At 47.7% G+C, this 26,151-nt stretch overlaps 1 protein-coding gene across 1 annotated transcript in view; it reads left to right on the forward strand.

Moving 5' to 3' along the window:
* The first annotated feature begins 23,801 nt into the window (after window positions 1-23,801).
* Window positions 23,802-26,151, forward strand: part of LMAN1 (lectin, mannose binding 1) — a 30,236-nt gene continuing 27,886 nt past the window's right edge. Inside the window, exon 1 of the mRNA XM_074995712.1 lies at window positions 23,802-24,060. Within this exon, the coding sequence (XP_074851813.1) occupies window positions 23,835-24,060 (226 nt within the window). The 5' untranslated portion in view covers window positions 23,802-23,834. The remainder of the gene's footprint in view (window positions 24,061-26,151) is intronic.

Genomic DNA, 26,151 nt, shown 5'->3' on the forward strand with positions numbered 1-26,151 from the left:
TGCCCTTTTCTTTAGGGGAGTGATGGGGAAGGCATGAGTATGGGGAGAAGGGAGGAGAGCTGGGTTCTGCCATGAATTTGCTGCGTGGCCTTGGCCAAGCTTCACAAATAAAAAGCAGTCCTGTCGCAACTTAGAGACTAACAACTGTGTCAGGCAGGGCTTTTTTTTCTGCCAGAACACCACGGAATGGCATTGAAGCACCTTTTCTCCCTGGGAGGAGCCAGCCAGGGCAGGGCACTGCGCTGAGACCCACTCTGGGCAGCTTTCACGTGGCTGTACCACGCAGGGAGCTGCTCTGAGCAGGAGAGTGGAGGAGCCGCCAGCCACTCCTGTGTAAGGTAGGTTTGGGGCCACATGGGGGTGAGGCCTGGGGGTGGGAGATGATTTGAGGCTGCAGGGAGTTAAACCTGGGAGTGGGGGTGGTGTGAAGCTACAGGGGGAGTTAAGCCTGGGGGGTGGTTTGACGCTGCAGGGGGGTTAGGCCTGGGGGTGGTTTGATGCTGCGGGGGGGTTAGGCCTGGGAGTGGGGGTGGCGTGAGGCTGTAGTGGGGGTTAGGCTTAGGGGCGGTTTGATGCTGCAGGGGGTTAGGTCTGGGGGTTGGGGTGGCGTGAGGCTACGGGGGGGGAGTTAAGCCTGGGGGTGGTTTGATGCTGCAGGGGGGTTAGGCCTAGGGGTGGTTTGATGCTGCAGGGGGGCTAGGCCTGGGGGTGGGGTGGCCTGAGGCTGCAGGGGGTTAGGCCTGGGGGTGGGTTGGGGCTGTTGCGGGGTGAAGCCTGGCAGTAAGTGAGAAGTACAGGGTGCCCCAGGGGCTGCGGGCTGCAGCGGGAGCCAGGGCGGCGAGGTGAGGGTGAGGAAGGGAGCAGCATCCCCCTGGGAAGGAGGTGGCCTGGGTGCCACCATCCATGCCCTGTGCCTGGGGAGCACCTGTCCCTAGTGGGGGCGGCTGCACCCCCTTCACAGCCTGCAGCCCCCTGAAGCTCCACAGCTTCTTACCTGGCCTCAGTGCTGCCTGTCTCCAGTTTCTGCCCGGTGCCCTATGCCCAGTTCTCCCTGTGCACAGCCTAACTTGCCCCCCCACCCATCCTGTGCCCTACCCCTGCCCTTCCCCCCCTTTGGTGCCCACAGCCTGTCCTGTCCCTTGTCATACCTGCTTCTTCTCTGCTCACAGCCCACACTGCCCAACTCACTCCATGCCAGCTCCCCACCTGTCTCTGGTGCCCCATCCTCTGGCCGCCACTCCTGGGGCTTGCATCCCCCTTCCCAGGAGCAGGTCCCCGGCCAGGCAGCTGCCCTTCCCCAGCACACCCAGCTGCTGCCAGGAGTTGCTACCTGCGTGCTCCATAGGGCTGGAGACAGCGGAGACCTGGTGTGGTGGTGCAGGAGGTGTGGGCAAGGGACACTAGTCTGGGGCTGTGGGTTTGTGTCCTGCTGTTTGTGGGGGGTGAGGAAGTGTGTGTTTGTGTTCCGGAGTGTATTTGGGGCTGTGCTGTGTGTGGTTGGGCTGGAAGAGTGTGCATTTTGTGTAAGGTTTGTGTGTTGGGGATTGTGTGTGTATGTTGTGTTGAGCATTATGGAAATTTTGTGTATTGGGATTATGTGTGTGTGTTTTGTGTCGGGCGTTATGGCTATTTTGTAAGTTGGGGTTCTGCCCTCATGTGTGTTCAGTTGTGCTTGTATTTAGGTTGGGTTTTGCTCTGTGTGTGTGTGTAACCTGGCTGCAGTTTTGGGCCATGGGTGGGAGGGGCGAGGGAGTAAAGCCTGGTGGCAATTTGGGGGCCACCGGGGTGGTAGGGGCATTGAGTTCTGGCTCTTCTTTTCCCTAGGAAAAAAGCACTAGTCCTAGGTCATGAGCTTTTGTGGGTAAAACCCACTTCTTCAGATGAATGGGGTAGAAAAATAGAATCCAGGGTTTATATGGGGGATGGGGGAGGAAGGAGAAAGAAAAAAAAGTTACATGTCACTAATAGGGCCAGTTAATGAAGCAAGTTAGACTATAAACAAACACAGTTTACCCATCTGAGACTCTTGGCCAATCTGTTTCACCTCTCTAGACCACAGTATCATCAGCTGTAAACTGAGGGTGCTCGTACATACCCCATCCCAGGCTATGTCTAGACTAGAGTGATTTGTCGACAGGACAGCTGTTTTGTCAGTAAAACCCACAGAGCATCCAGATGCCCAAGCACATTCTGTTGACAGTTCAACAGAAAAAAGTGCTTTTGTCAACAGCCGTACTCCGCTTGCCACCAAGAAGAACGCCTCAAAATGTGGGCCTGGACGTTCCAGGGGGGACTTCTATCGACAGAAAAGACCTCCAGGGCACCACAGAGGAGCCCTAGGGGACACCCCGTTTGCACAATCAGTGCTCTATGGTCCCTGCCTCCAGCCTTTCTTAAAGCCACAGGGATCCCGGGTAGTACTGTGCCAGGAAGCTGAGAGCGTCAGAGCTACTGGCTGCGGTCCCTCATGCCCTTACAGCCGCACCACTGGTGAGAGCCTTCCAGGTGGCTGAGCAGCAGGCAGCCCAAGTCCCACCCCTGGGCTCTCAAGGTACCAGACTGAGGAATCCCAGGAGCCACCCCGGGTCAGCAAGAGGCAGGCCCCATCCTGGACCGGGGCCGAGGTCCAGGCCCCATTGGAACTGTGGGGGGAGGAGAAGACCCTCTAAGACCCCAACACGAGGTGCTACAATGTCCTGAGATATGCTCATATGTCCATTGCCCTGGCCAAAAGGCCCCTCCCCTCAAAGCATGAAGCAGGTGCGGGCCCAGATTAAGGAGCTTTGCCACAGCTATGTCCAGGCCCAGGATGCTGCCTGACACTCTGTGGCAGGACCTGCCACCGGCCCCTATTACCATGAGCTCCACACCATCATCGGGAGGGGAGGGGAATTCAGTAGGAACACCATCAGGAGGAGAAGAAGGAGGACTCCAAGCCCAAACCCCCAGCATAGCTGGAGCCAGATATGGAGTCAAAGGCTAGCTGCAGCCTATACATTGTCCTGGACCCGGTCCCTGCCAGCCAGGCCACATCCAGAGCATCAATAGTACTGGGCAAGGGTCCCTCTGGTGAGTAGCTCATGCGTCACATGCTCCAGGTCATGTGAGGCAAGTGCAGATGGGGCTTGCTGTGTGCATCACCTGGCCAGCAATGGGAGTCTTTTGAATTGGGCCCTGTGTAATCAATTGGCCCCTGTCTGACCAAGGCCTAAGTGTAGTGTATCATTTATTCACCATCAATGACTTCCTCAGGGAAAGAGAGCAACCTCTCAGAAACTAGGAGGTGAACCCCCACTTGTGTTCCTTTTCTCTTCCATCTTCTTTCTTTCCCCCTCCTGGAGCTCCCCAGCCATTGAAGTACGACCCTGGCACTTCCTCATGTTGATCACTGTGTGAAAGTGTTAGTTCAGCACAAAGTCACTTGGGCTAATGTTAAATAATTAAGCCCTCCAGAAGGGCAGCAAAGCCTATTTACAAAGCTCATGTACAAGGGAAAGGTATAAAGGATGATGTAAAGAGAAAGTGACAAAGGAATATTGTAACACAAGCCAGGCAAGTATTGAAAGAGAAAATCTCTGATGCTGAAGAAAATAACTCAGAGGTTTTAGGGGACACTTAGAAAACTTAGTGAGTGCAAGAAACGTTATTTCCTAATGAAACTCTGGCAGGTTCCTTGTACCTTCTTCCTGTCCCACCTTATGTGCAGTTGTACAAAAATGAGGTCAATATTTGCACAAGGAAGACTCAACGTTAAATGTAAAGAGCTAGTTGGTTATAATCATTGTTCATACCAGATCCTGGGATCCAGGAATTGGCATTGAATTTCAAAACTAAATCATGGCAGACACGGGGACCTCTGCCAAGTCAATTAGCCATTTATTTTCTTCTTCTCCTTTTTAAGTAGTGCAAAAGAAGAAGTTGAGTACCTGGTACATAAGCAGACAATGGAAAACACAAAAGAAATTCTACAATATTCATAAAGGGCCCAATATTTCAGTTCCCAGCCTTTTTTCATTGCTCTGTGCGTGGAAATCTGCATGCCCGTATTAGTGGGCCATATGCACATAAGTAGAAGTAAAATGTTCACATGTGTAACACATTGCTTGCATTGAGAATTTTAGTGGCAGATGGGCTGGCTTGAGACTCCAACGTGTCTTGCTGGTGTCCAATGTGTCCAGTCTTGCCAGTTTGTCATTGTAAGTAGCAAAGAGGCAAGGTGGGTGAGGTCATATCTTTCATGGGGCCATATCAGTAACTAGTGAAGACCTCAGTAATGTCATTGGTGAGGATTTTAATACTCTCTGAGAGTACTAGCCGCACTGGCTTCACTAAGGAATGAAGTCTGCCAATTAAAAAATCTGAGTGCCTCATCAGTGTATGTGGCATCATAAATACACATTATATGCAACTATAGCATTTTGGGGGATTGGAGACTTTTCTGTGGCTCGAAACAATCTGTTCTAGCTCTGATAAAGACGCCCTGGAATATGATGCTGTGGGATACTAAGTGCTGCCTTGCAAAATACTGAGCACCAGCAACTGAGAACTGAGCACCTTAGAAAAGGCACTTAGCATCTTGAGGGATTGAATAGATGCTAAGATAGGATCACATGACCCAACATCTGATCTATTTATCTATCATTTAGGTAATTATATAATTTTATATCTTATGAAATAAACAAACCTACACTGAAATATCTGACACTTCATTTTCCCATTCTGTGCATAAACAAATAAAAATGAAAGGAAACATGATCTTTAGAACATATTATTGACAGTTGAGGAACAACATCTCCCACCTTCCTCAAGGACAAGTGCTTTTACTCCTTCCCTTAACGGTGCAGTGTCATATTCCTACACCAAAGTTCAAAATCTTACCTCAGACCAATTGCTTTTCAATACGCCATATGCTGTGTCTGACTTCAGGGAACGAGAAGTGGTTAAACTAATTGTAAAATGCGAAGGCCAGCTCCTCAGTTTGTGTTACTTGTAGTTCAGTTAAAGTCAATGGAGCTGCCTTTCACACCTGCTGAAGATCTGGCTCCAAAATCATGCCAGTCTTTTAATGAGTTATGTTGAAGGTTAGTATTTGTTCCCACTTGTTTCCTTCCTGGACTCCAGCATCCAGATTCCCAGTTCAGTTACACAATGTAAATGAAAGGGTGATTGGATTTACTGAAAGCAGAATCCAGCCACAGTAGACATTTTCTCCATGTTTCTCTCTAGTTCTGGATCCTAACTGGTGATTTACTTGACTTAAACCCTTGTACTCCGAGTGAAGCATAGGTCAGCTACAAGTCTCTTCCACTTCACTGTGTCTCAAGACAAAACTTATGACTGACTCCAGGAGTACCCCAGTTGTTGTCCTTCAGCCTCAGTAGATCTTCTCCATATTGTGTGAGGTAGTACTTGGTTTTTTATATGCATTCCCTGTTGTTTCCCAGTTTCCACCCAGGTATGCTTATTAGCTCAAACTTAACGTGGTTGTTAACATCAGTCCAACACCGAGGAAATGATGTGCTGCCTGGGTCCTGTCACAGGAGGTGGTTTAGGTTAGCAATGCATTTTGTGTGGCTTGCTGTGTTGACGCATACAGTAAAATGCAGTACGTACCTTGGGGTTCCATGAAGCTCATTAGCAAGATTCTGCTATTACATTCTTCTGTATTGTCTTTGCTTCTCCTTCCTCCCCTTTGTTTGACCTTTCCTTCTCTCTGCCCAATCTATCCCTCCTCTTCCTTCCTTGCTTGACCCCTCTTTCTCTCATGTGCCCTTTGGTTCATTCTACACACCTCCTTCCTGGCTAGGAAGTACCCAGCTGGCCATTCACATTTGGGCTAAAGAGAAGCCACTGGAGCAGGAGATAAGAGCGCAGATTCAGTGACTTTCACCAGCACCAAGGGATGGTGGGGGTGTCAAATTCCTGGTGGCCAACAAAGTGCGGTTCTCTTGTCCACAGATAAACACCTGAAGTGGGTAGGAGCCAGCTGTCTGGCCAGCCATGAGCCTGAAAGGAAGTAACTCAGTCCTACAGCTCAGAAGAGATTAACCTATTGTCTTGCTATGAGGGCAGGGGACTGGACTCAATGATCTCTCGAGGTCCCTTCCAGTTCTAGTGTTCTATGATTCTAACTTTCCAGCAAATGTTTTGTTGTCCAGTATGTAGCTCATTCTACCTGGAGCTCTATAAGAAAGGTGACCATCCATCCCATTTTTCCTGGGACAGTCCATTATTTACGCTGTCCAACAGGCATCCTGACTTTTTAAAGAAAATGGGCAAATTATCCCATATTTTGTGCAGCTCTGTTCCCCGGCACCCAGTGTCTCAGGACAGCAACCTATGTTGTCAGGAAGGCCCACTGCAGGGCAGCTGCCCAGTTCCCTGACACCCTGTGCCTTGGGGAAGCACCCCCATGGTCAGGGAGCTCCTCTCTGGGGAGGCTGCCTTGTGTGTTACCTGGTGCCCTGAGCCTCAGGGCAGTGGATCCTGCTGCAGGGGACCTCCTCCATGGGGAATGGCTGCTCCACTCTCTGCCAGCAAGCTCTGCCACGGGGCATCTGCCTCGGTCCCTGGCGCCCCATACCTAGGGGAGGCAGCTCCTGCTGTGGAAGCTCCTTCACGAGGCCACTGCCCTGTTCTCTGCCCACCCCCTACCCCCCACCACTGGGAGGCTGTGAAGCCCCTATTCTCAGTGCACGCGCGCACACACACACACACACACACACACCAAGAAGTTGCTGAGCCCCCATCTTCTACTCCCCTTCATCAGGAGGCTGTGGAGCCCCCAGCCCCAGTTCCTCACCGTGGGGCAGCAGCCTCCATCACTAAGGAGCCCTGACATGGGAAAGCATCTCCAGAGGCAAGTGTCCTGAATTTGCCATCGGGCAATGTGCTGATCCTATCTACAACAGGCAAGTGGAAACCCTGAGATTTCCTGCTTGGCTGATCATTCTCTCTCCCACCCTTACTTCCCATACTCTCTCCCCACATCCCCACACACACATTTCTCTCTGCCTTCAGGGGAAAAGGCAGCAAGATAATAACTTGGAAGGGAATTGGGAGAATGACAAGGCTTAAGAACTGTGTTCTTTGCAGCCTGGTTGGATGTGGCCCCTTTCCCTATTACTCCTGTAGGCCACTCAGCATCATCTTGATGGTTGCACTCCTTGTGGGTGCCACATCTATGGCCCAGAGCCCTGGGAGTTTGGAGGAATTATATATCTGGCAGTTTAGTGAGGCAGTGTTGTGGATCACGCAAGTCCCTCCAAGGGAATAACTCATGCTTCTCATGGTGCGTTCGAGAAGTCAAAGTTCAAAGCCCAGGATGCTTCCACATTTTTCATGGTTCACCTCCTGGTCATTTATTTTAAAGAAAGACTAAACTCTCCAACTTTGAATGTTCAAAGGGTTTCAGCTATTTTCAAATCACTTCAGCTCAGCACTGCTTGAAGTAAACGTGAACAGGTCAGTTGTTCATTTTAATAAAATTTGACCTGAACGTGGTTGTCCAAAGCTGCAAAAGGGAGTGAGGTCTCTTAGAAAACAGCAGTCCTTTAGGTCTGTATGTATTATAAACAGAAAAAAGAGAAAAAGAAACAAAGAAATGTAATGGATGGTGAATATCACTGTGACATACAAGTCCCAATACAATGATGTGTCTGCTTGGCCCAGATTTTTTAAAAAAGTATTTTAGATATTGAACAAAATTACTAGAATCATAGACCTATTATTTTAGGAACAGTATAAACGATCTGGGTTGCTTTCTAAGTAATAGTAATTATTAATGGATTGGCAGCCTCTAGGAATTTATCCCTGCTTTGTCATCATTAGTTGGTTGCATTCCCCATCAAACCTAAGCTTTATACCACTCTTGCATTGCAAGCTGAAAAGGGTACATCTTGTCATCATCTCACAGGCAGTCTGGTTTGTTAACTGTAGCCTGGTGTTTACAGGAATAGGAAGGAATGTAAAAAAAAGGAAACCACATGAGTTCATCTTCCTTCACAAAAAGACTTCTGCACAGTGAAGGGCTTTTGGTTCCTTTTCTGTGGAAACATCAGGTGTTGGTACTAAGGCTTCCTTTAGGAAAATGTTGAGAAGAAAAAGGCTGAAGTCATTTGGGAAGTCAAGTGTTTGTTTATTGAATAGGAGTGACTGTACTTGTATGAAAGCTACAAAGCCACTCCATAATGATGTTTGTTGGTTTCCCACTGCTTAGTATTTGAAGTGCTCTCATTAATCCCATTGCTAAGTTGTTAGCCTTGGTAAAATTTTGGCAGATACACCTTCATTCAAATGTTGAATGAAGACATACCAGGAACCAAAATCAGTTAAATGCCTCCATTGACTGTTCAGCTTGTACTGGTGTTTTTAAACTGTGTAAACTGAAAAATAAACCTAGGGAGTAATTACTTTGCAGCCTGGAATCTAACAATTAAGCAGTCACCAGTTTGATTATATTTGTTCAACCTCTAGATAAATTCATCTTACAGAACCTCAGAACAATTTGGCACAGTTTCTAGGTTTGCTTCGTGGCTGTCTGTGGCAGACTAATAATCAACCCAATTCACACTAAACAGATGTGGCGCAACACCATTTTTCAAGAACAAAATAATTACATTGTAATATTGAAATCAGAATGCATTATTTTGAGAAACTTGGCGTTAATCTGACTTTGGTGATCTGCTTGAATCCATTGTTCAGTGAGTCCTTGTATCCCAAAGCTTCTACGTTGATTCACTTACATTTTTCAAATGTACTTTTGATGCTTTTGCAATCAGAATGCCTAGAGTGAAGAGTCTCTTTGCCTATAAATCTGTGTAACATTGAGGAATTTCTGAATTGACCAGTTGCTTGTAATACCTTGTATATCCTGTAGCTTATTGTGAAATCCTATTTACTTACAGTGACATTGTTATCCTATTCATTCTGAAATGAAGACTGTTGCAGGCATGGGGCAATGCATGTTGCCACCTGTGCTTTTGTTTTTTGCACATTCTCTCCTTTTTGTATATTAAAATAAATACTTTGGTGGAAAAGAATATTTATTTACACCATGCGACATATGCAGCAAGCAACTGCACCTTCTTCTGTAGGCCAGAGTTCCCCAAATGAATGCAGATATTCTAGATGCTCCAAAATTATGGACCTGTGTGAGGGGTTGCACGTAGGAACCATTGTGGATTTAGAAGGTATCCAAAAGTCAATTGCCCTACAAGAAGCACGCCACATCAATGCAAACTTTCAAATAATTTAGCCCAAGCTTTGTTATTTTTTCCTGGTTTAACAATTGTCAAAACACATTCTAGGAGGACACTGATTTCATTTGAATATTGAAAGTGGTAGGGAATTTATTTTTTAAAAAAGGATGAAAAACACCTGTGGAGTTCTTCCTGTCAACAGATTACTGAAAATAATTTGTGATGCAGATAAGATAAGAAAACATTTAAAACCTAATAGATAATGTATACGCTCCATATTCTAATACATAATATTAGAGTTGTGCTGTTTTATGAGACAGTAAACTTATTTGCAAATGGATAGGCAAATTGTTTATCTCAGCAAGAGATTATTACAGAGAAAAGCAAAATTTCTTCTATTATTGCTATTAGACTGCAAATGAAGACAAAGATCAGAAAGAAATTATTTTTCTGAATATTTGAGAACAATGACAATAGTAACTGAAACTATACTTTGATTATAAAGCATATGTTTATTTTTAAAATCACAACTTTCCTTCCTATTGGTTCTAATATCACTCTAGATAAGTCTGGAAGATTATTTATAATGAATTTTACTTTTTAAAATATATTCTCTTTGTTTAATTTTTGATTTTGTATCAGTTTGGGTAATGAAAGTAGTTTAGTTAGTACATGTGAATCTTAAAGTTGAACTAGCACAATGCTGCAATGTTTGAATTGCAAACACTACAGATGAACATTTATTTACTTTTTAAAAACACTGCTCCATCAGAATTTTAAAAAATATATTCCACGGATGCTAGAGCTGAGCAGACACCCCAATTCACATTCTGTGGGTAATTCAAAGGCAGGTGGAAGAGAGCAATAGTTCTGAATCAAAACAAAAAGCTGAACATTTCTGTTGCAACAAAAATTCTGAAAAAATTCTGTTTGGAGTGGTTGAATATTTTAATTTCAGTAGTGCTACAATTTTTCATTTTCATGAGTGTTTTGCTTCAATAATGTCAATTATTTGAGATATCTATAACATAAAACTAAAAGATTAAATACAACATATAGTATTAAAATTAATTATTGATATTGTCCAAACAAAATGAATTTAAATGATACAGGTGAATCAAAGCATTTTGACATGAGCAAAATAGAAGAAAAAGAGTCAAAATGAACATTTTCCCATTGGCAGTTTAGGCTAAATTGAACATCTTCACCAAACATTTTGTGTCAAACAAAATCACATTTTAAACAGAAAACTGTTCCACTGAAAATTTTTCAACGAGCTCTAACGGAAACTGTATGTAGCTGTACATCTTATTTAGCAGATGGGCCTAGATGCTGGAACTAGGAGTTCTGGAGTTGCTGCTAGACAACATTCCCTTTAATTTCTTCCATCTCTGTGCAGAATAAATTTTGTTATGTTCACCGAGGCATGTGTAGATGTGCACACCAGTAGAAATTCATTCTGTGGCTGTGGGCAGTATGGGCACTGGGCTAATCAGCTGGGCAGCACCTGAATCTCTCATGGTCAGCTGCCCCAGTGCTCAGCTTACAGGGAACACTGCCACGGGGCCAGCTGGCTAGAAGTGGTTTCCATCACATGTACTGTTTACATTTTGGTTCAATGGCTCTCAGAATCCCTAATTAGGGTTCCCAACATGGGTGGTGGGCAGCGATAACCCTGAGCTCCGCCCATTCCCCCAGTGCCCCACTCTCCCCCTCAAACTGGAGCCCCAAGACTCTCTGACTTTCCCTGTCTCCTGCAGCCAAAGCCACAAGATCCCTTGCCCAGACAAGCCTTGAGCACCCTTCCCCAGGCCAGCCAAAGCCTCTCCTTGGCCAGCAAAGTGCTGGGCTAGCCATAGTCAGCTCCGTCCCCTGAGGAACCCCAGCCATCTCTCCAACCTGCCTGGAGGAGACCTGGGCCAGCTGCAGCTGTACCTCCCCATCTCACCCCAGATCCAGATGCTCTGGGGGAAAGTGTCTCTTCAAAGATATTTTTTGCATACCCCATGCAGGTTCCAGGGCAGCTGAGGAGGCAGTACTCGCTACTTCCAAGCACCTCAGTAGTCCCTCTGGACTCCAGAGAGATTACTGATGAACCCAGGAAGCTGAATAGCACGTATCACCTCCTCAGCCGCCCCGGAACCTGCCTGGGGCATAATAAAGTAAAAACTTGGCTGCCAAAAACCCCACAACTAGGGATCCAGTGGCTGCATCAAGGCTGGGGAAAAAAGAGCCTCCCCAGCCCATTCTATCCACTGGCCCTGGTTGCTGATCCTCCAGGATTGTCCTGGAGGTTCCAGAAATTAAAGATTATGGCATGTGAGGAAACCTCCAGAATAGGACCAGCCAAAATTGGCAACGCTACATCCACTGCACCAGTGTACTACCTACAGCAGTGACCCTCACAGTGAGGTGCGTGAGCTGCATGTGTCTCTTTAATGTGTCCCTGTGGCTCTTTGTAGCACATGGTACTAAACACAATACTATGTGATTGAGCTATTAACCAGTCCGGATGCTTTTACTCTCGTACTAACTAGTAGTAGTTGATAAAATAATTATTGGACAGATATTATACTTTGGTTTCTGAGCCAAACGGTCTGAATATCGCCGAGTTAAAGTATTTCTGTTTTAGCAGTCTTGTAGGGAGGCCTGTGCGTTGGGGCATTGAATCAGCAAAGGCTATTCCTATTCTCATGTACATATGAGCATATGCTTATTTTTGACCATAGGCTTCAAGTCCCAATGAAGTTAAACATGTGCTTAAGTGCTTTGCTGAACATGGATGGATGTAAAATTAATGAAGAGCCTCTGTTTGATCCTTGCTGATAACTGGTATTCATATGCGTGGCCACAGTTCATTGCACTGAGGTTTTACAAGAGCTTGTTTTGCAAATTCTAATTTTGGAAGTGAGATATGAGCTGATAGCATCTGTATAATTAGAACCAGGATGGTGTGTGATTGGTATGCTAGCCAGGAACGCAGCATGTCTCAGTGGCCTGTTTCCATGTGAAGGACAATGTTGAAGGTCACCCTTTGCACATGAGGCATTACAGGTATGCTTGGTCCATTCAGAGGTATTTGTGAGGCATGGCACATGACCCAAATAATAGGCATCTGCAGAACTAATTCCATGGCTGAACATCATGCACACTAAATCTGAACAACTCATATCATGAAACCATATTGCCCCTTGAAAGCTGGTCTTGCTAACAGAATTTGGTCCAATAAAAATATTACTTCACCCACTTTGTGTCTCTAATTTCCTGGAGCCCATACAGTTACAGCAATACTGCATGCCATATTTCCTCTTCTGCTATCCAAGTTGGGCATGAAATACACAGGATTTTGTGCCCAGGTTTTAAGAAGCTAGCCCCAAACACTGAATAATGAAGGACTTCTTGCCATCAGCTCTGCAAAAATTCACCAGCTCATTGATGTCTCAGGGTTGCATCCAGCCCTTGGAGGAAGCAGAATGGGAGTCATACCTCTGTTTGTTAGCACTGAATTTGGCTCTTTATGACAAAGGTTTTATGAGAGATTTTAAATAGAAGCAACAGGGCTGACAGTCACTGCAGTCCCTGGGGCAAGGTGGGAGGGGCCCCCAGGAGGGGTGGGGCCAAGGGTGGAAGGGGCAGAGCCTTGGGAAGTCAGCACTTTGTGCCTTCCAAACTGTGGTGCTGGGTCCCCCCTCCAAAACACACACAACCTGGTGGAGCACCACTGCTGCAGCCATTCAAAGAGGCCCGGAGCTCAGCCTGCCACCACTGCTGAAGTAGCAATGATGATGGCTGGAGCACCAAGCTGCTTCAGAATGCTGGGCCTCTGTGCAACTGCAGCTCCTGCCCCACCCCATGCCCCACCAGTGGGCCTGAACAGAAACAGAGCTATGGGATGCTGTGAAGATGTTCCCACTGAACTATGTGAACATAGAATTCAGTTCACAAGACAGCCTGAGTAGAAAAGAATAAGCAGATTGGTAGCAAGCATGTAGATTGGTTATGGGTCCACCTGGCAGTATAATCCAAATGACAATCTCTCGTGAGCAGTCTCGCCTGCACTAGATTCCATTTTAAAAAGTTATTGTTTTCATGCATTTATTTTTATTTTACTTTCACCATGTGCCTTTTGAGCTTTCTGTGCACACCAGTTTCATCCTTTATGCTCAACTGTAGTCTTGCCTCATGAGAGACCTTTTGTAAAATTAGTCTGGAGGCCTAGAGCTCTATCAGATTATGCTACCTCCTTAATACGTAGCAATTGTGTGGCCTGCTCCCAGTGTCTTAAATCCATCAGGCTGATACTGTCAAACAGAGTTACACAGGTAGTACCCTCTGTCAGGACTAACCTTAGGAAGAAATAAATGTCCAACATGTAGTGCGTATGAGAACAGTGTCAGGCTGAGACTGCAGTGAAATCCTCAAATGACAACTGAAGTAATTTGAGCTCAAAAATACGAGCTTTGCCAAGCGTCACCGTTTTCGGTTTCTCTTGATCTTCCCCAGCAGAACATCCCCACTGACTGCAACCTTTGTCTCCAATATTTTCTGAGGAAACCCACTTTGTAAGCATTTGCTCTGTATTACTGAATCATTAAATGGTAATATAATTGTTATTTCCATTTCCCTGGCCCTCACATGTTTTGCTGCCAGTAACCATTCTCAGTTCATTAACTGACTGACCTCGGCATTAACACCCCCTCTGCTGGGGTTGCCTTGGAAACAAAGCTTCCTGTGCGTAATCCAAGATTATCTAGCTCTTTATCCTACATGTGACCCTTAATTACTTGCTAAATTAGAATGGTTTTTTTGAAAATCACAAGAGGAGGTTAATATGTTCTTCCAGAGCTGGTCAAGCTAAGATGACACTAAATTCACAGGGAATTCAAATTACATGATCCCTGAAGGCGTCTCTTTCAGAAGAAAGGAGAACTCTCCCAATGGGAGGCAGTGTGCCATGATAATACTTCTGTCACTCACTTTCCTAGTCCTGCTTCCCTTGCTACAGCTTAATTTGGCCTGTGCAATTTGCTAAGTAAATATCAGGTAGATTAATTATGGTGTGAGATCCAGTATCCATTTGTCTTCTATAATTAACATTGTAATTGAAATTAAGCAACATACTTAATTTTGGATTTCTGGCCTAGACAGTGCAAGTGAGTGGGACCAGCAAGGGTTGCTGCCTGGAAATTAGGAAAAGTCTATTTACAGTCTGATAAATGTTCTTTTCCTGTCTAAAATTTTAGTGGATTTTGAGATCCTCTTGAGACACAGCTATAGGGGGAAATTCCTAGCTTTCATTTATTACTGGACATCATCTATTGGGAGGGGGTTGTGAGAGAGTGTTGCTTAGGAGTTCTGACAATCCAACACCTTCCTCCCACCCATATGCAGGGATGCTGAACCAATTTGTATACTGCGGGTGCTGAGAACCACAAAACCATACTATAAACACTGTGTACAATGGAAACCACTTCAAGCCAGGGGACGCAGCAACACAGGTAGCAGCCTTAGTTTGAGTATCTATGCCCATATGCTAAATTAGGTTAATCAGAAAAAGGTCAGTTCAAGCGTGCTTAAGAAGCATCCACAGTTGTGTCAAAGCATGGTCGTTACTAAGGTGGTCTAGCATGATTTGACTCACTGATGTGGATAGGGCTTTTTGTTTGTATGGCAACTGTGTTATAAAGTTTTGCTATAGGTTACCTTAGAGGAGAGGGAATGGCATGGATTGGACTACATGTTTCTCATGGGGAAAAACAAAACAAAACTGTACACACTCATCAGGCAACCTGTGCTACAACCAAGATTGCAACATCGAGAAAAGATGGTCTTGTAGATAACATCCTGGCTTAGGTCTCATCACAGACCTACTTCAACCGCAGGCTGCTAGAGTGACCTGGGAAAACCACTTACTTTTTGCCTTGCTCCCCTATGTGTAAAATGGGGTCATACTACATCTTTATCTCAGAGAGTAGGTGCAAAGGACTTGTTTATCCTATTTGGACACCAACTTTAGTCATCTGACAAGTGATAGCAGATGTCCAGCTTTTTCTGGGTCTACCGCCCAGTGGAGTTGAAATTAGTGGCATGGTATCTGGGTATATTCTGTAACTTCTTATATTTACGCATAAACATTAATTCTGGAACTGTGATGGTCAAACTGCATAGACCACAATCCCTTCTTTCAGGAATCTCAGCCTAACACCAGTGCCCAGTTCCCAATGAGCAACCCTGCTTCAAGGATTTACTGCAATCAGAGACTATAGTCATCGGCAGATTGCTTCTTCCAGATGACCACTATCTCTGTGCAGATCTTTCCATAACAAAAGCTAACAGTGCAGCATTTCTCCCTGTGGTGGGACGCACTTACCTCTCACTAATCCTGCAGAGTTGTCTTCATCGTATGGGCCATAGAGGCCATGATAGGTGTGCTCTGGCTGCAAACTAGATATAAAAGGAAGCAACTAGGCTCTACTGGAGGTGACTGAGGAGGAAGGACACGCGTTGTAGGCACTAGCCCAGGAGCTGCTGAAGCCCCATGCCACTAAAGCCAGAGATGCCAAGACCCAGGCAAATGCCCAAGCATCTGCAGGTGCTCAAGGAGGGTTGTAGGTGCTAGGAGCTGCACAGGCTGAGGAACCCAGAGACACTAGAGATGCTTATACCAGAGCACTAGAGACAGGGTAGGAAGTAGCTTAGGGGAATTAGCCATTGTGTTGGGTGGAGTCAGTGGGTTTTTGGCTAGATCCCTGCTGACTCAGTAGTGAACACATTTGCCACTCCTAGGGCTATTGCAGGCACCCAGTGAAGCAGCGTTGGTGTGAGTCCCCACACCCCAGCCGCCACACATCCTTACATTTCAGCTTACTTCCCAAAATGGTCAGTCACTACATCACACAGTTGTGCAGACAAGAGCAGCCATATTGACTGGCCATTAAGCTACACAGCCCTGAGGAAGAGGCAAGCTACATTGACTTTGGCCCCAGCCACACTATCCTGAAAAAGGGATGATTGACCTGACTCTGCTGTGGGGCTATAACAACCCTTACCCCACCCCACAAGGGAACAGGCCTCAAGACCAAACATTAGGTCACACTCTAAACACTTTGAAGATTACATATGACAGTACCTCCTGGTGACACCTGCCATAGCATAATGTTTATGTGTACTACTGCCTCTACGGCAGAGGTGCGCCACCTGGGACCACACAGCACCTGCAGTTTCTTGTTGCAACCTATCAAAATGAATGGGGTACAGTAAGAAACTTCGGGAAACCTCCGAGCTGCATTGCTGACAACAGATTCCGCAACAACACAGAGTGCTGGCCTACCTTATCCCCTGAGACTACTCCATATGTCATTATATCAGAGCAATGGAGAAGGCCAGAGGTAAAGCTGACATTCTGTCAAAAGCTACAACAAAGATAGAAAAAGTTCTGTCAGGACTCCTCTGTTTTTAAGAGCTCTGCCCCCTCTTGCCAATAGTCAGACAGCCTGAATGCCAAAGACAAAGCCAACATTTATCATCTTTTAGTCCATGCCACATTGTCCAACCAGCTCTGAAGCAGTAGCCACTGTAGTCTAGCATCACCATATATCTAACTATAGTGGTACCTGCTATAGTGAGTTAGCCACATTATTCTGAAAATATATTGCTTGTTCAATCCAACTAGCCACACTCAACTGGCTAAACAGCCACACGTGGCAATTGGCTAGCGTGTTGTACACCATGACATAGGCTTCCAAAAAGTTCAGGTTTCCCTGCAGAGTTAACAGAGGTGGTAGCAGACAGCCCTAGTCTCATTGTTTTGAGAGACTTCAGCACTCGTGTGGCATTGTTCCAGTGCTCTGCTAGAGGCCTCATGTGTAGATTAACAACCATGAAGTTCTCTGAGGCAGTCACAGGCTCTATCCCCACCATGGATAAACTAGACAAATTCATGGAAGATAGGGCCATCAATGGCTATTAGCCAGATGGGCAGGGGTGATGTCCCTAGCCTATGTCTGAGTAGTAACAGGTAATTTAGATCCCATCAGTTGAGATATATCCCTAGTATTTGGCATAATGGATGGTTCGAATAGGAGAGGCATACCCCACAGAGAATGGGTAGATGATATAGTAGGTTGGTGTGGAGCTAGTCAACAGAAACTAAGCCACTCCGCACAGGCCAGGGAAAGATGGAAGGAAATAGTGAGAGAGGCATCAGACGCCAACGGGCGCTGAGCCCACGGTTATTGATGATGATGTTGATGTATATATAGTTGGGATTGTGCTTTCCAAAGTGCATTACTTTGCATTCATCAGCATTAAATTCCATCTGCCATTTTCTTGCCTTGGTTTTATGTGACCATTTTGTAGCTTTTTGCAGTCTGTCTGGAACGTACTTATCTTGAGTTATTTTCTATCATCCAGATGGTAGCCACCACATTTTGTGGTCTACAGTTCTAAGCACATTCTCAGTGCCATCAAGTCAGCTAGAGCTCAGTGAAAATATATTAAAGTTCTCTGGTTGAGATGCACCATGGTGTTCTACTTTAGTTATCTAGACCAAGTTAGAGAATAGTTTTGTTTTGTTTTTTTTCCACAGAAAGCTTTGAAAAAAGATGAGCTTTTATGTTAAAAAAAAAAAAAAAGTTAAACAAAAAGTTTCCTTGGAATTTTTTACAGCCATTTGCCATCCAAAATGCTGTTTCAATGGAATTTTGATGACCTCTTCAGGTCCCTCTCAGTGCTACAATTCTCTGATTTTACAGCTGTTTACGCTGCAGTCCAAAACTGCATGGTGATGGAGGGGCTGAGAGTTAAACAGTGCAAGCACCAATATGACTGGTATTCTAGCCTTACAGGGTCCCAGAGCCCAAGTGTCTATATTGCAGTTTTATAGTCCTGCAGCTCAAACCCCATGAGCCCAAGTCAGCTGACATGGGCCAGTCACGGTATTGCAGTGTACATAAACCCAGAGTGGCAATCTTGGAACAGTAGAAGAAATAAGGCTGTAATACAGAGCAACACCCAATATTTAAAAAGGGCGAGACATGGTTCTGTGAGTGAAGTTGTATGTTGGTTCAGTCACAGGTTTAAAACAAAATAAATAGACTGACGTTTTTTGGTAAAATTGGCTGCACCTGGAAGTCACTGTAAGGAGAAAAAGACAGAATCCTCAACTGAGCAAAAACCCCTGCTCTACTCTCAACTTGCATCCCCCCGACCCACCACCCACCACGCCCCATAATAACCAGCCAACATTTAAAAGCCAGTGCCAAGAAAGACGTGAAAACAGGGCTACTCCTCTTCCCGCTGGGCTAGAAATATTGCTGCCATTTCAAAATGAAATGGCGCACGGTACAGGCCCCGGTGTCCATGTGCTGCCTTATCACTTTAAAGTGAAGGGGTGCTTCCAGCAAGAAGGTGGGTATGGCATATTGTGGGTATGGCAGCCTGCAGAACCTTGTGGTCATGTGCCTTTAGAGACAGAAGGGAAAGAGTGACACTGTCTGCAACCTACTGTCCCTTCCTTCTCTCCCTCAAGCCACTCCTCTCTCCATGGGCAGCTCTTCCCCCTCCCATGGAATTTCTCCACTTCACCTATATACGACACCCCTTCTAGCTCCCCTCCCCTTCCAGTTTCCCTCACCTCCTCTTTCGCTCTCTCTCCTTTGTCCTTCTGGCTGGGTCTAGATTGCCGAGAACTGTCAGCAGAAGATATGCAAATTGAACAACGCATTTGCGTATCTTTTGCCAACCGTTCTGTCGGAGAGGCTTTTCCGACATTTGGCCCATCCACATGGGGACAAAGGAAAGAAACCCCCCTCTGCTGAGATCTCCCGTCTTTCTCACAGAACAAGGTGTACAGGGATGTCGCCAAGTTGCTCCCAACTGGCAGATCGCTTCCGAGACACTAAGCTGACAGAATGCAGCGCTTTTGTTGACAGCTGTATCCCACTCACCACATAGACGAATGCCACTGTCAACAGAGTCGACAAAATGCCAGTGTGGACGTTCCAGCTGGCCTTTGTTGACAGAAAAGCCTCCTGGGGCACTGCACAGGTGCCCCAGCAGACACCCAGTCCACAGCAAGCAGTGCTCTATGGTTCCTGCCTCCAGCTGTTCTTTAAGCAGCAGAGAGCCTGGGGAACCCCACTAGAGGAAGCTGAGCGCGTGTGAGCAGCAGCATGCTGCGTGGATCTCCACCACCACCCACCATCAGTGATGGCCAAATGCCAGGCACCCCGAGAACCCCCTGGGCCCTTGAGGGAGAAGACTGAGAGGTCCCAGGGTCCACTCATGGAGCGGGGCCAAGGTCCAGGCCCTTTCGGCCCCGTTGGGAGAGAAATATACAGCAGGATGGCCACCATCCTGGCCAAACAGGGCCACTACCACCGCAGCATGGAGCAGGTCTGGGCCAAAGTAAAGGAGCTTTGCCAGGGCTACGTCTGTGCCTGGAATGCTGCCTGACATTCCGGGGCTGGACCATCCACTTGCCCCTATTATCGGGAGCTCCACAGCACGAGGAGTGGGAGGAGGTAGCCCAAGCACAAGCTACAGCAGAGCCCGACTTCGAGGCCAGGCCACCTCCCAGGCATCCTTGGAGCTGGGTGAAGGTCCCCTAGGTGAGTACAGTAAAGTCCCCACATTTGCAAACTTAAGGTTCGCAAATTCAGTTATTTGTGAGCAGCTGCTTGAGGTTGCTGCTTCCCGGGGTTCTGGTGGGGAGCGCTAGCAGCTGCCACTTCCCGGGGTTCCGGTGGGGAGTGCCAGCAGCTGCTACTTCCCGGGATTCTGGTGGGGAGCGCCAGCAGCTGCCGCTTCCCAGGGTTCCGATGGGGAGCGCCAGCAGCTGCCATTTCCCTGGGTTCTGGTGGGGAGCGCCAGCAGCCATGGCTTCCCTATGGCTCTGAGCCCCGTGTATTCATGAAAATCAACATTTGCGAGGGTTCTGAACACGGAACGCTGACGAATGGTGAGACCCTACTGTACTCTGTGCATTACCCATCGCAGGGCATGGGTGGGTGGGCTCAGACGGGGCATGCTGTGAGTGTCGCTTGGCTGGCTCGGGCAGGACTTTGCACTGTGGTCCCAACACATGGAACCAAATGCAGTGTGAGTATGCAACACCCAGACCCAGCAGACAGCCTCCAGGCCTGAGTGGCATCCTGCTGCCAGCCTCATGGAAGGCTGGATGAGCCCCAGGCCCTCCCAACACCTTCCACAGTTGGAAGCAGGCTAGCCACAAGGGCGCTGGCCTGAGGAGTGTGGCACCTGGCACATGGCATGCCCGCAGGCGTGAGGCAGCACCTGCTCCCATGGGCAGTGCTGCAACTACAGGTGTGTGTGTGGCCCTGGGGAAGGCGAGGCTGCTGCTGGCTCACCTGCTACCCATGAGGCTGGACACCCACCTTGCTCCCTAGCCCATTGCCCGGGGCTGGGGCCACAGCAGCCAGTATGGTCCCGGAGGCACCGTGGATCCCCCATGCAGGCCACACATGGCTCTGCTCCCAGGACATCCCTGTCCCTTGACCCCAGGGGTATTGGTTGATGCTCCCTGTGAGGCATCCACGATCACCGCCCGCTCCAGTGGGTGATGGCCATGGCCACTTCCCGTGCCCCCCAGGCCGCCTCTGCCCCCAAAACCCCTCCTGTTCCCATTGCCCACCTAGAACCCATTCCAGGCCCTCCCTGCCTGTACCTCCCACAGTCACGGCTCCAGCCTCAACTTAGATATAGCCTCTCTCTACTAAGATGCTGGTTTAGTCAGCCAAGACTGTATTCTGCAACACTGCAGAGTCAGGCTGTGATCTGAAAGAGGCAACTAAAAGAAATGCCATAAGTGGCTCACACTAGGTCTCAGACTGCCTGATAAGACTGTGTGCTGGGCCTGTGTTTGTCTCTGGTTACCAGACATCCAATTTTCACTGGTGCTGACGAGGCCACACTGGAGGTAGGTGAAGTTGCTGCTTGGAAAGACTAGCTCCCCAGCTTACCTCTTCTGCCTGTGGCCCTGCCCATACTCCACCTCTGCTCTGTCCCAGGTCCTGCCCCCACTCTGCCCAGGCTCCACCTCTTGCCTTGCTCGTCTCCTTCCAGACAAATCCCTGAATGCAAATGAAGCAAAGAAGCCACTCTCCTGCAATTTCTTTCTAAAGAAAATTGAGTATATTTTCCACTGCATGGTAGATGGTATTTGTGGAGACTGAACATGCAGAAAGTACCTAATTAAAAGCACTAAACTTGGGAATAACATGTCAGTTACAGGGTTTTTTTTTATAGACCCTTAAGTTTTTAAGATGACAAAGGATTTTATATCTTACTAACGTACTGATTGTTCCCAGAGCCTGAGCCTCAGCCTCCTCCTGCACTCTGAACCCCTCAGCCCTGTCCTTGAGCCCCATCCTGCACTTCAAACTCGTCATCCCTAGTCCCACTCTAGAGTCTGCAACCCCTGTTGCAGCCTTCACCCCACCCCCCCACACCACAACCCCCTGCCTCTGTCCAGAGCCCCCTCCCTCACCACAAATCCCTCAGGCCTGGACCCACCCCAGAAACTGTTCCAGCTAGGGACCTCACCCCCTCTTGCACACACACCCTGCCCCAGCCTGGAGAAAAGGAGCAAGGGTGGGGGGTGATCAAGGGACAGAGGGAGGAGGGATGGCGTGTGGGGATAGGGCCTTGGAGAATGGACACAGCAGGGCCTCAGAGAGGAGATGGGACAAGAGCATTTGGTTTTCTCCAGTCAGAAAGTTGGCAATCCTATGTTTGTCCAGCTGTGTGGTTATAAATAAGAGTCAGCCAGGGAGCTGGTACAGTTTGCTTATTGGGGATGCTGAGAGCTATTGAACCAGATGGTAAAGCTTATTTATAATGGAAACCACTTTGAGTCAGGTGGTGCTGCTGCACACCTCGTTCCAGCATCTATGGCGTCAATATGCAAGATAGGAGCTGCATTTTTTTATCTTTGCTGTTCTTTGCTCCTTTTATGTTTGGGTAGTTATGGCTTTTAGCTTGACTTTACCAATAGCACCAGCCCATCTCACAAGAACAGCCATACTGGGTCAGACCAAAGGGCCATTTAGCCCAGTAGCCTTCTGACAGTGGCCAATGCCAAGTGTCCCAGAGGAATGAACAGAGCAGGTAATCATCAAAGCTGTGTCTAAACTTGCATTCCTCTTTTGAAATAGGAGTGCAAATGAAGGAAATTGCAAATACAGATGAGGCACAGATTTACATATATTGTGCCTCATTTGCATAATCTTTTTCCAAACAGCTTCTTTCAAAAGAAAGAAAGCAGTGTAGATGGGGCTCTTTCTAAAGTAAACCCCATCTTCAAAAGAACCTTTCTTCTTATTTTGTTTCAGGAAGAAGGGTGCTTCTGAAGATGGAGTTTATTTTCAAAAGAGCTGCATCTACACTGCCTTCTTTCTTTTCAAAGAAGCTCTTTCCAAAGAATATGAAAATGAGATGCCACATATGTAAATCACTATCTCATTTGCATTTTCGAGTTCCCTCATTTCCATGTCTCTTTTGAAAGAGGAATGCAAATGAAGACACGGCTTAAGTGATCCATTTCCCGCTTTTGAGAAACAGAGGCTGGGGCACCATTCCTACGCCGCCCGGTTAAAAGCCATTGCTGGGCCTAACCGCCATGAATTTATCTAGCTCTTTTTTTGACTCCTGTTAACGTCCGGGTCTTCCCACCATCCTCTGGCAAGGAGTTCTGCAGGTTGGCTGTGCATTGTGTGAAGAAATACCTCCTTTTGTCTGCTACCTATTTGTTTAATTTGGCGAGCCCCCTAGTTCTTGTGTTGTGGGAGCTAGTAAATTGCTTTTTCTGATTTACTTCCTCCACATTAGCCATGATTTTATAGACCTCTACCATGTCCCTCCGTCTCCCCTTTTCTAAAGTGAAAGTCCCAGTCTTTTTAATCTCAACTTACTCTCCCCCTCCAGAAAAGGACACTTATTGCCCTCTTTAAAGATACCACTTACAAGGCTGGCAAAGGCCGGGGTGGGTCAGTGGGTTCCCACACAGCCCTCTACAGCCACAGGACGGGGGCCAGCACAAAGCAAGCCTCACTGACCGCCCCAGTGATTCCCAAAGCCCGACAGGTTTCCCCGTCTTCTCTGAATCGCTAATGAAACCCTGACAGGCTTTCCCAGGGGGTGTTTGCCACGGAGCTGAGTAAGGAACCCAGTCCCCCTCGCCCGGCATTGTTGATCACTGTGTGAGATGCTGGACAGCTCACTGCACGTAACACAACAGGGCCCCCCCCACCGCCGCTTCTGTGACTCCGCCCCTCCCGAGGATCCCGCCCCCTCGCTTTCTGACAGGCCGCTCCTCTCTGTCCCCGGCAGTGCGGGGGAGGAGGTGGGGAGGGAACACGGAGCGCGAGAAAAGCCCCGCGGAGACGGGAGCGAGTGGCACAAAGGAACGGCAGAAGAGCGGTGGGGGGCGGGGGCGGGGTTATAGACGGAGAGGCCCCGCCCCCGCGCCGTCTATAACCCCGCCCCCGCGCCGCGCTGATATGGAGCCACGCGATGTTCGGCCTTTGGCCGAGCGGCTGTCTCCGCCTCCTGCCTCCGCAGCCAATCAGGCAGCGCCCTGTTGGCCGTGCGTGGCTCCCCGTGGCAGAGCCCAAGATGGCGGTGTCCATGCAGTGGGGCTGCCTGGCCGGCGGGAACGTGCTGTGGGCCGCGTTGTTTTGCCTGGGTTGGCGCCTGTTTCCCCCCGCGGGGGCCAGCAGCCTGGGGGCAGTGAGCGGGGCTGTCGCCCAGCCGCACCGTCGCTTCGAGTACAAGTACAGCTTCAAGGGGCCGCACCTGGTGCAGGCGGACGGGTCGGTGCCGTTCTGGGTCCACACGGGCAGTAAGTACCTGCTGGGGGGAGGGGTGACGGACGCCAGGCCCCTTCCCGGGCCGGCTCCCTCCGCTGGGGCGCCTCTGTCTCATTAGTTCCGTCCTCCTCAGTTCCACTCCCTCCGGCTGGGGGAGGGGTACCTGGCTCCCTGGCACCCCCTAGTACTGGTTCCTGTGGCCCTGGGAGGCACCCAGCTCCCTTGGCGTAGCCCCTGTTGGGGGAGGGGGATACCTGGGTCTATCTGGGTCTATGTGCATGATTCTTTTGATTGGCCCCGTGAGTGTGGAGCTAACACACGGGAACACACCAGGACCTTTGTGCTCTACAGTCAAGAATTATTCACCACCTGAAAGGCTCCTTGCTTTCAACAACAGGTGCAGCACCTGGGGAGGTTTGTATAATAAGCCCTTCAAATGATATTAGCCCCCCCAATCCAGTGCTATGACTGGTAGCACAGTTGGTTTTGGGGGTCCCCCTGAAAGTGGATGAGGAATACAGGGTGACTATTTAACAAATAGTTTCGCATCACTGTGTTGGCACTCCAGATCTATGTCACCAGAACTGGGTTGGTAGTGTAGTTGTACCCCTGTTAGTCTCTGGATATTAGCAAGGCAATATGGTTGAGGTAATTGTGGGTTTTTTTGCCTAACTTGATGAAAGACAAGCTTTCAGGTGATAAGTGGATCTTTGGATATGGGGAAAGTACTCAGAGAATCACATTTAAATGTTTGGTGGAACAGACTGTTTACTGTACAATAGATCCTTCAACCTATGTGGGAGTTGCATTCTTGCAACCTCTGCATAAGTCAAATTTCCTGTGTAACTGGAGGGATCCAGGAAACTGACCAGGGCACCAACCAGTGGAGGTAGCAGCCTGGCTTGTAGGCCAGGGAAACTCGCCAGTGCTGGTGCTGTCATCAGTTTTGCCACTCCTGTTAGGGGCAGCACCTGAGAGCCTCACTCTCGGCTGCTGCCCTTGATGGGAGCGGGAAACCTCTCCTGTCAGTGGTGGCAGCCCTGTTGCTTGGTTGTACATATCTGGTTGGTGCACTCCATGCCATTAACACATTTTGAAGGAGCTTAAATTCATAACTGTACTATGATGATTGCAATATATTTCCCAGATCTGAAGAAAAGCTCTGGTGGCTCAGAACTTTCTTTCACCAGAAGAAGTTGGGCCAGTAAAACCTGTTACCTCACCTGTCTCCTTGCTCTGGTAAATAAGGTAGTGTTTGTGGCAGGGAGGAATGTCAAGTTGCGCTAAAACAATGGGAGAGAGACTGCCACACATGAAGTCAAATCATTAGGACTAGTTCAGTGACAATATAGTATCTGGCCGGTATGGCAATAAACAAATTAGGCCCTCAATACACAAGTTCAAGATAGTAGCTGGTGACTTCAACTGTCCTGTCATTGGCACATGCTTTCCTCACCTGTACTGTGTAAAAGAAACTTGGTGCTGTTGGATTATCTCTACATTGTCTCCAAATAGCGTATTGGTAATGAATTAAGCCTCACAGTGCACCTTTTAGGGTGCCTCTACAGTTGCATTCCTCTTTCAAAAGAGGTATGCAAATGAGGTGTACATTTGCATATTTGTATCATTTGCGTATGCTATTTTGAAAGAAGAAAGCCAGTGTAGATGGTGCTCTTTTGAAATGAAACCCATCTTCGAAAGAATCCTTCTTCCCTTTATTTAATGGGAAGAAGGATTCTTTTGAAGGTGTGGTTTACTTTCGAAAGAACTGTCTACGCTGGCTTTCTTCTTTCGAAAGAAGCTCTTTTGAAATCAGAATATGCAAATGAGGTGATGTGTGTGCAAACTTGTACCTCATTTGCATACCTCTTTTGAAAGAGGGATGCAAGTGTAGACACACCCATAGACAGGCAAGTAGAATCTTTCATAACAACTGTGACCTAGAGAAGTCAAAGCCAAAACTGCATAGCTATAATTAGACTACCAAAATAAGCAGATTGACTCTTAAAAGGTGTGGTGAAAACAAAGCTACCTGTTCAGGTTCTTCAGCCATTTATTTGGAAGTGATTTGCTCAAGGTTATGCAGTCAGTCAGTGCCAAGCCTGATAATCAAACTAAGAATA

Source organism: Carettochelys insculpta, chromosome 5, assembly GCF_033958435.1.
Source record: "Carettochelys insculpta isolate YL-2023 chromosome 5, ASM3395843v1, whole genome shotgun sequence".
In the NCBI taxonomy this organism is placed as follows: Eukaryota; Metazoa; Chordata; order Testudines; family Carettochelyidae; genus Carettochelys; species Carettochelys insculpta.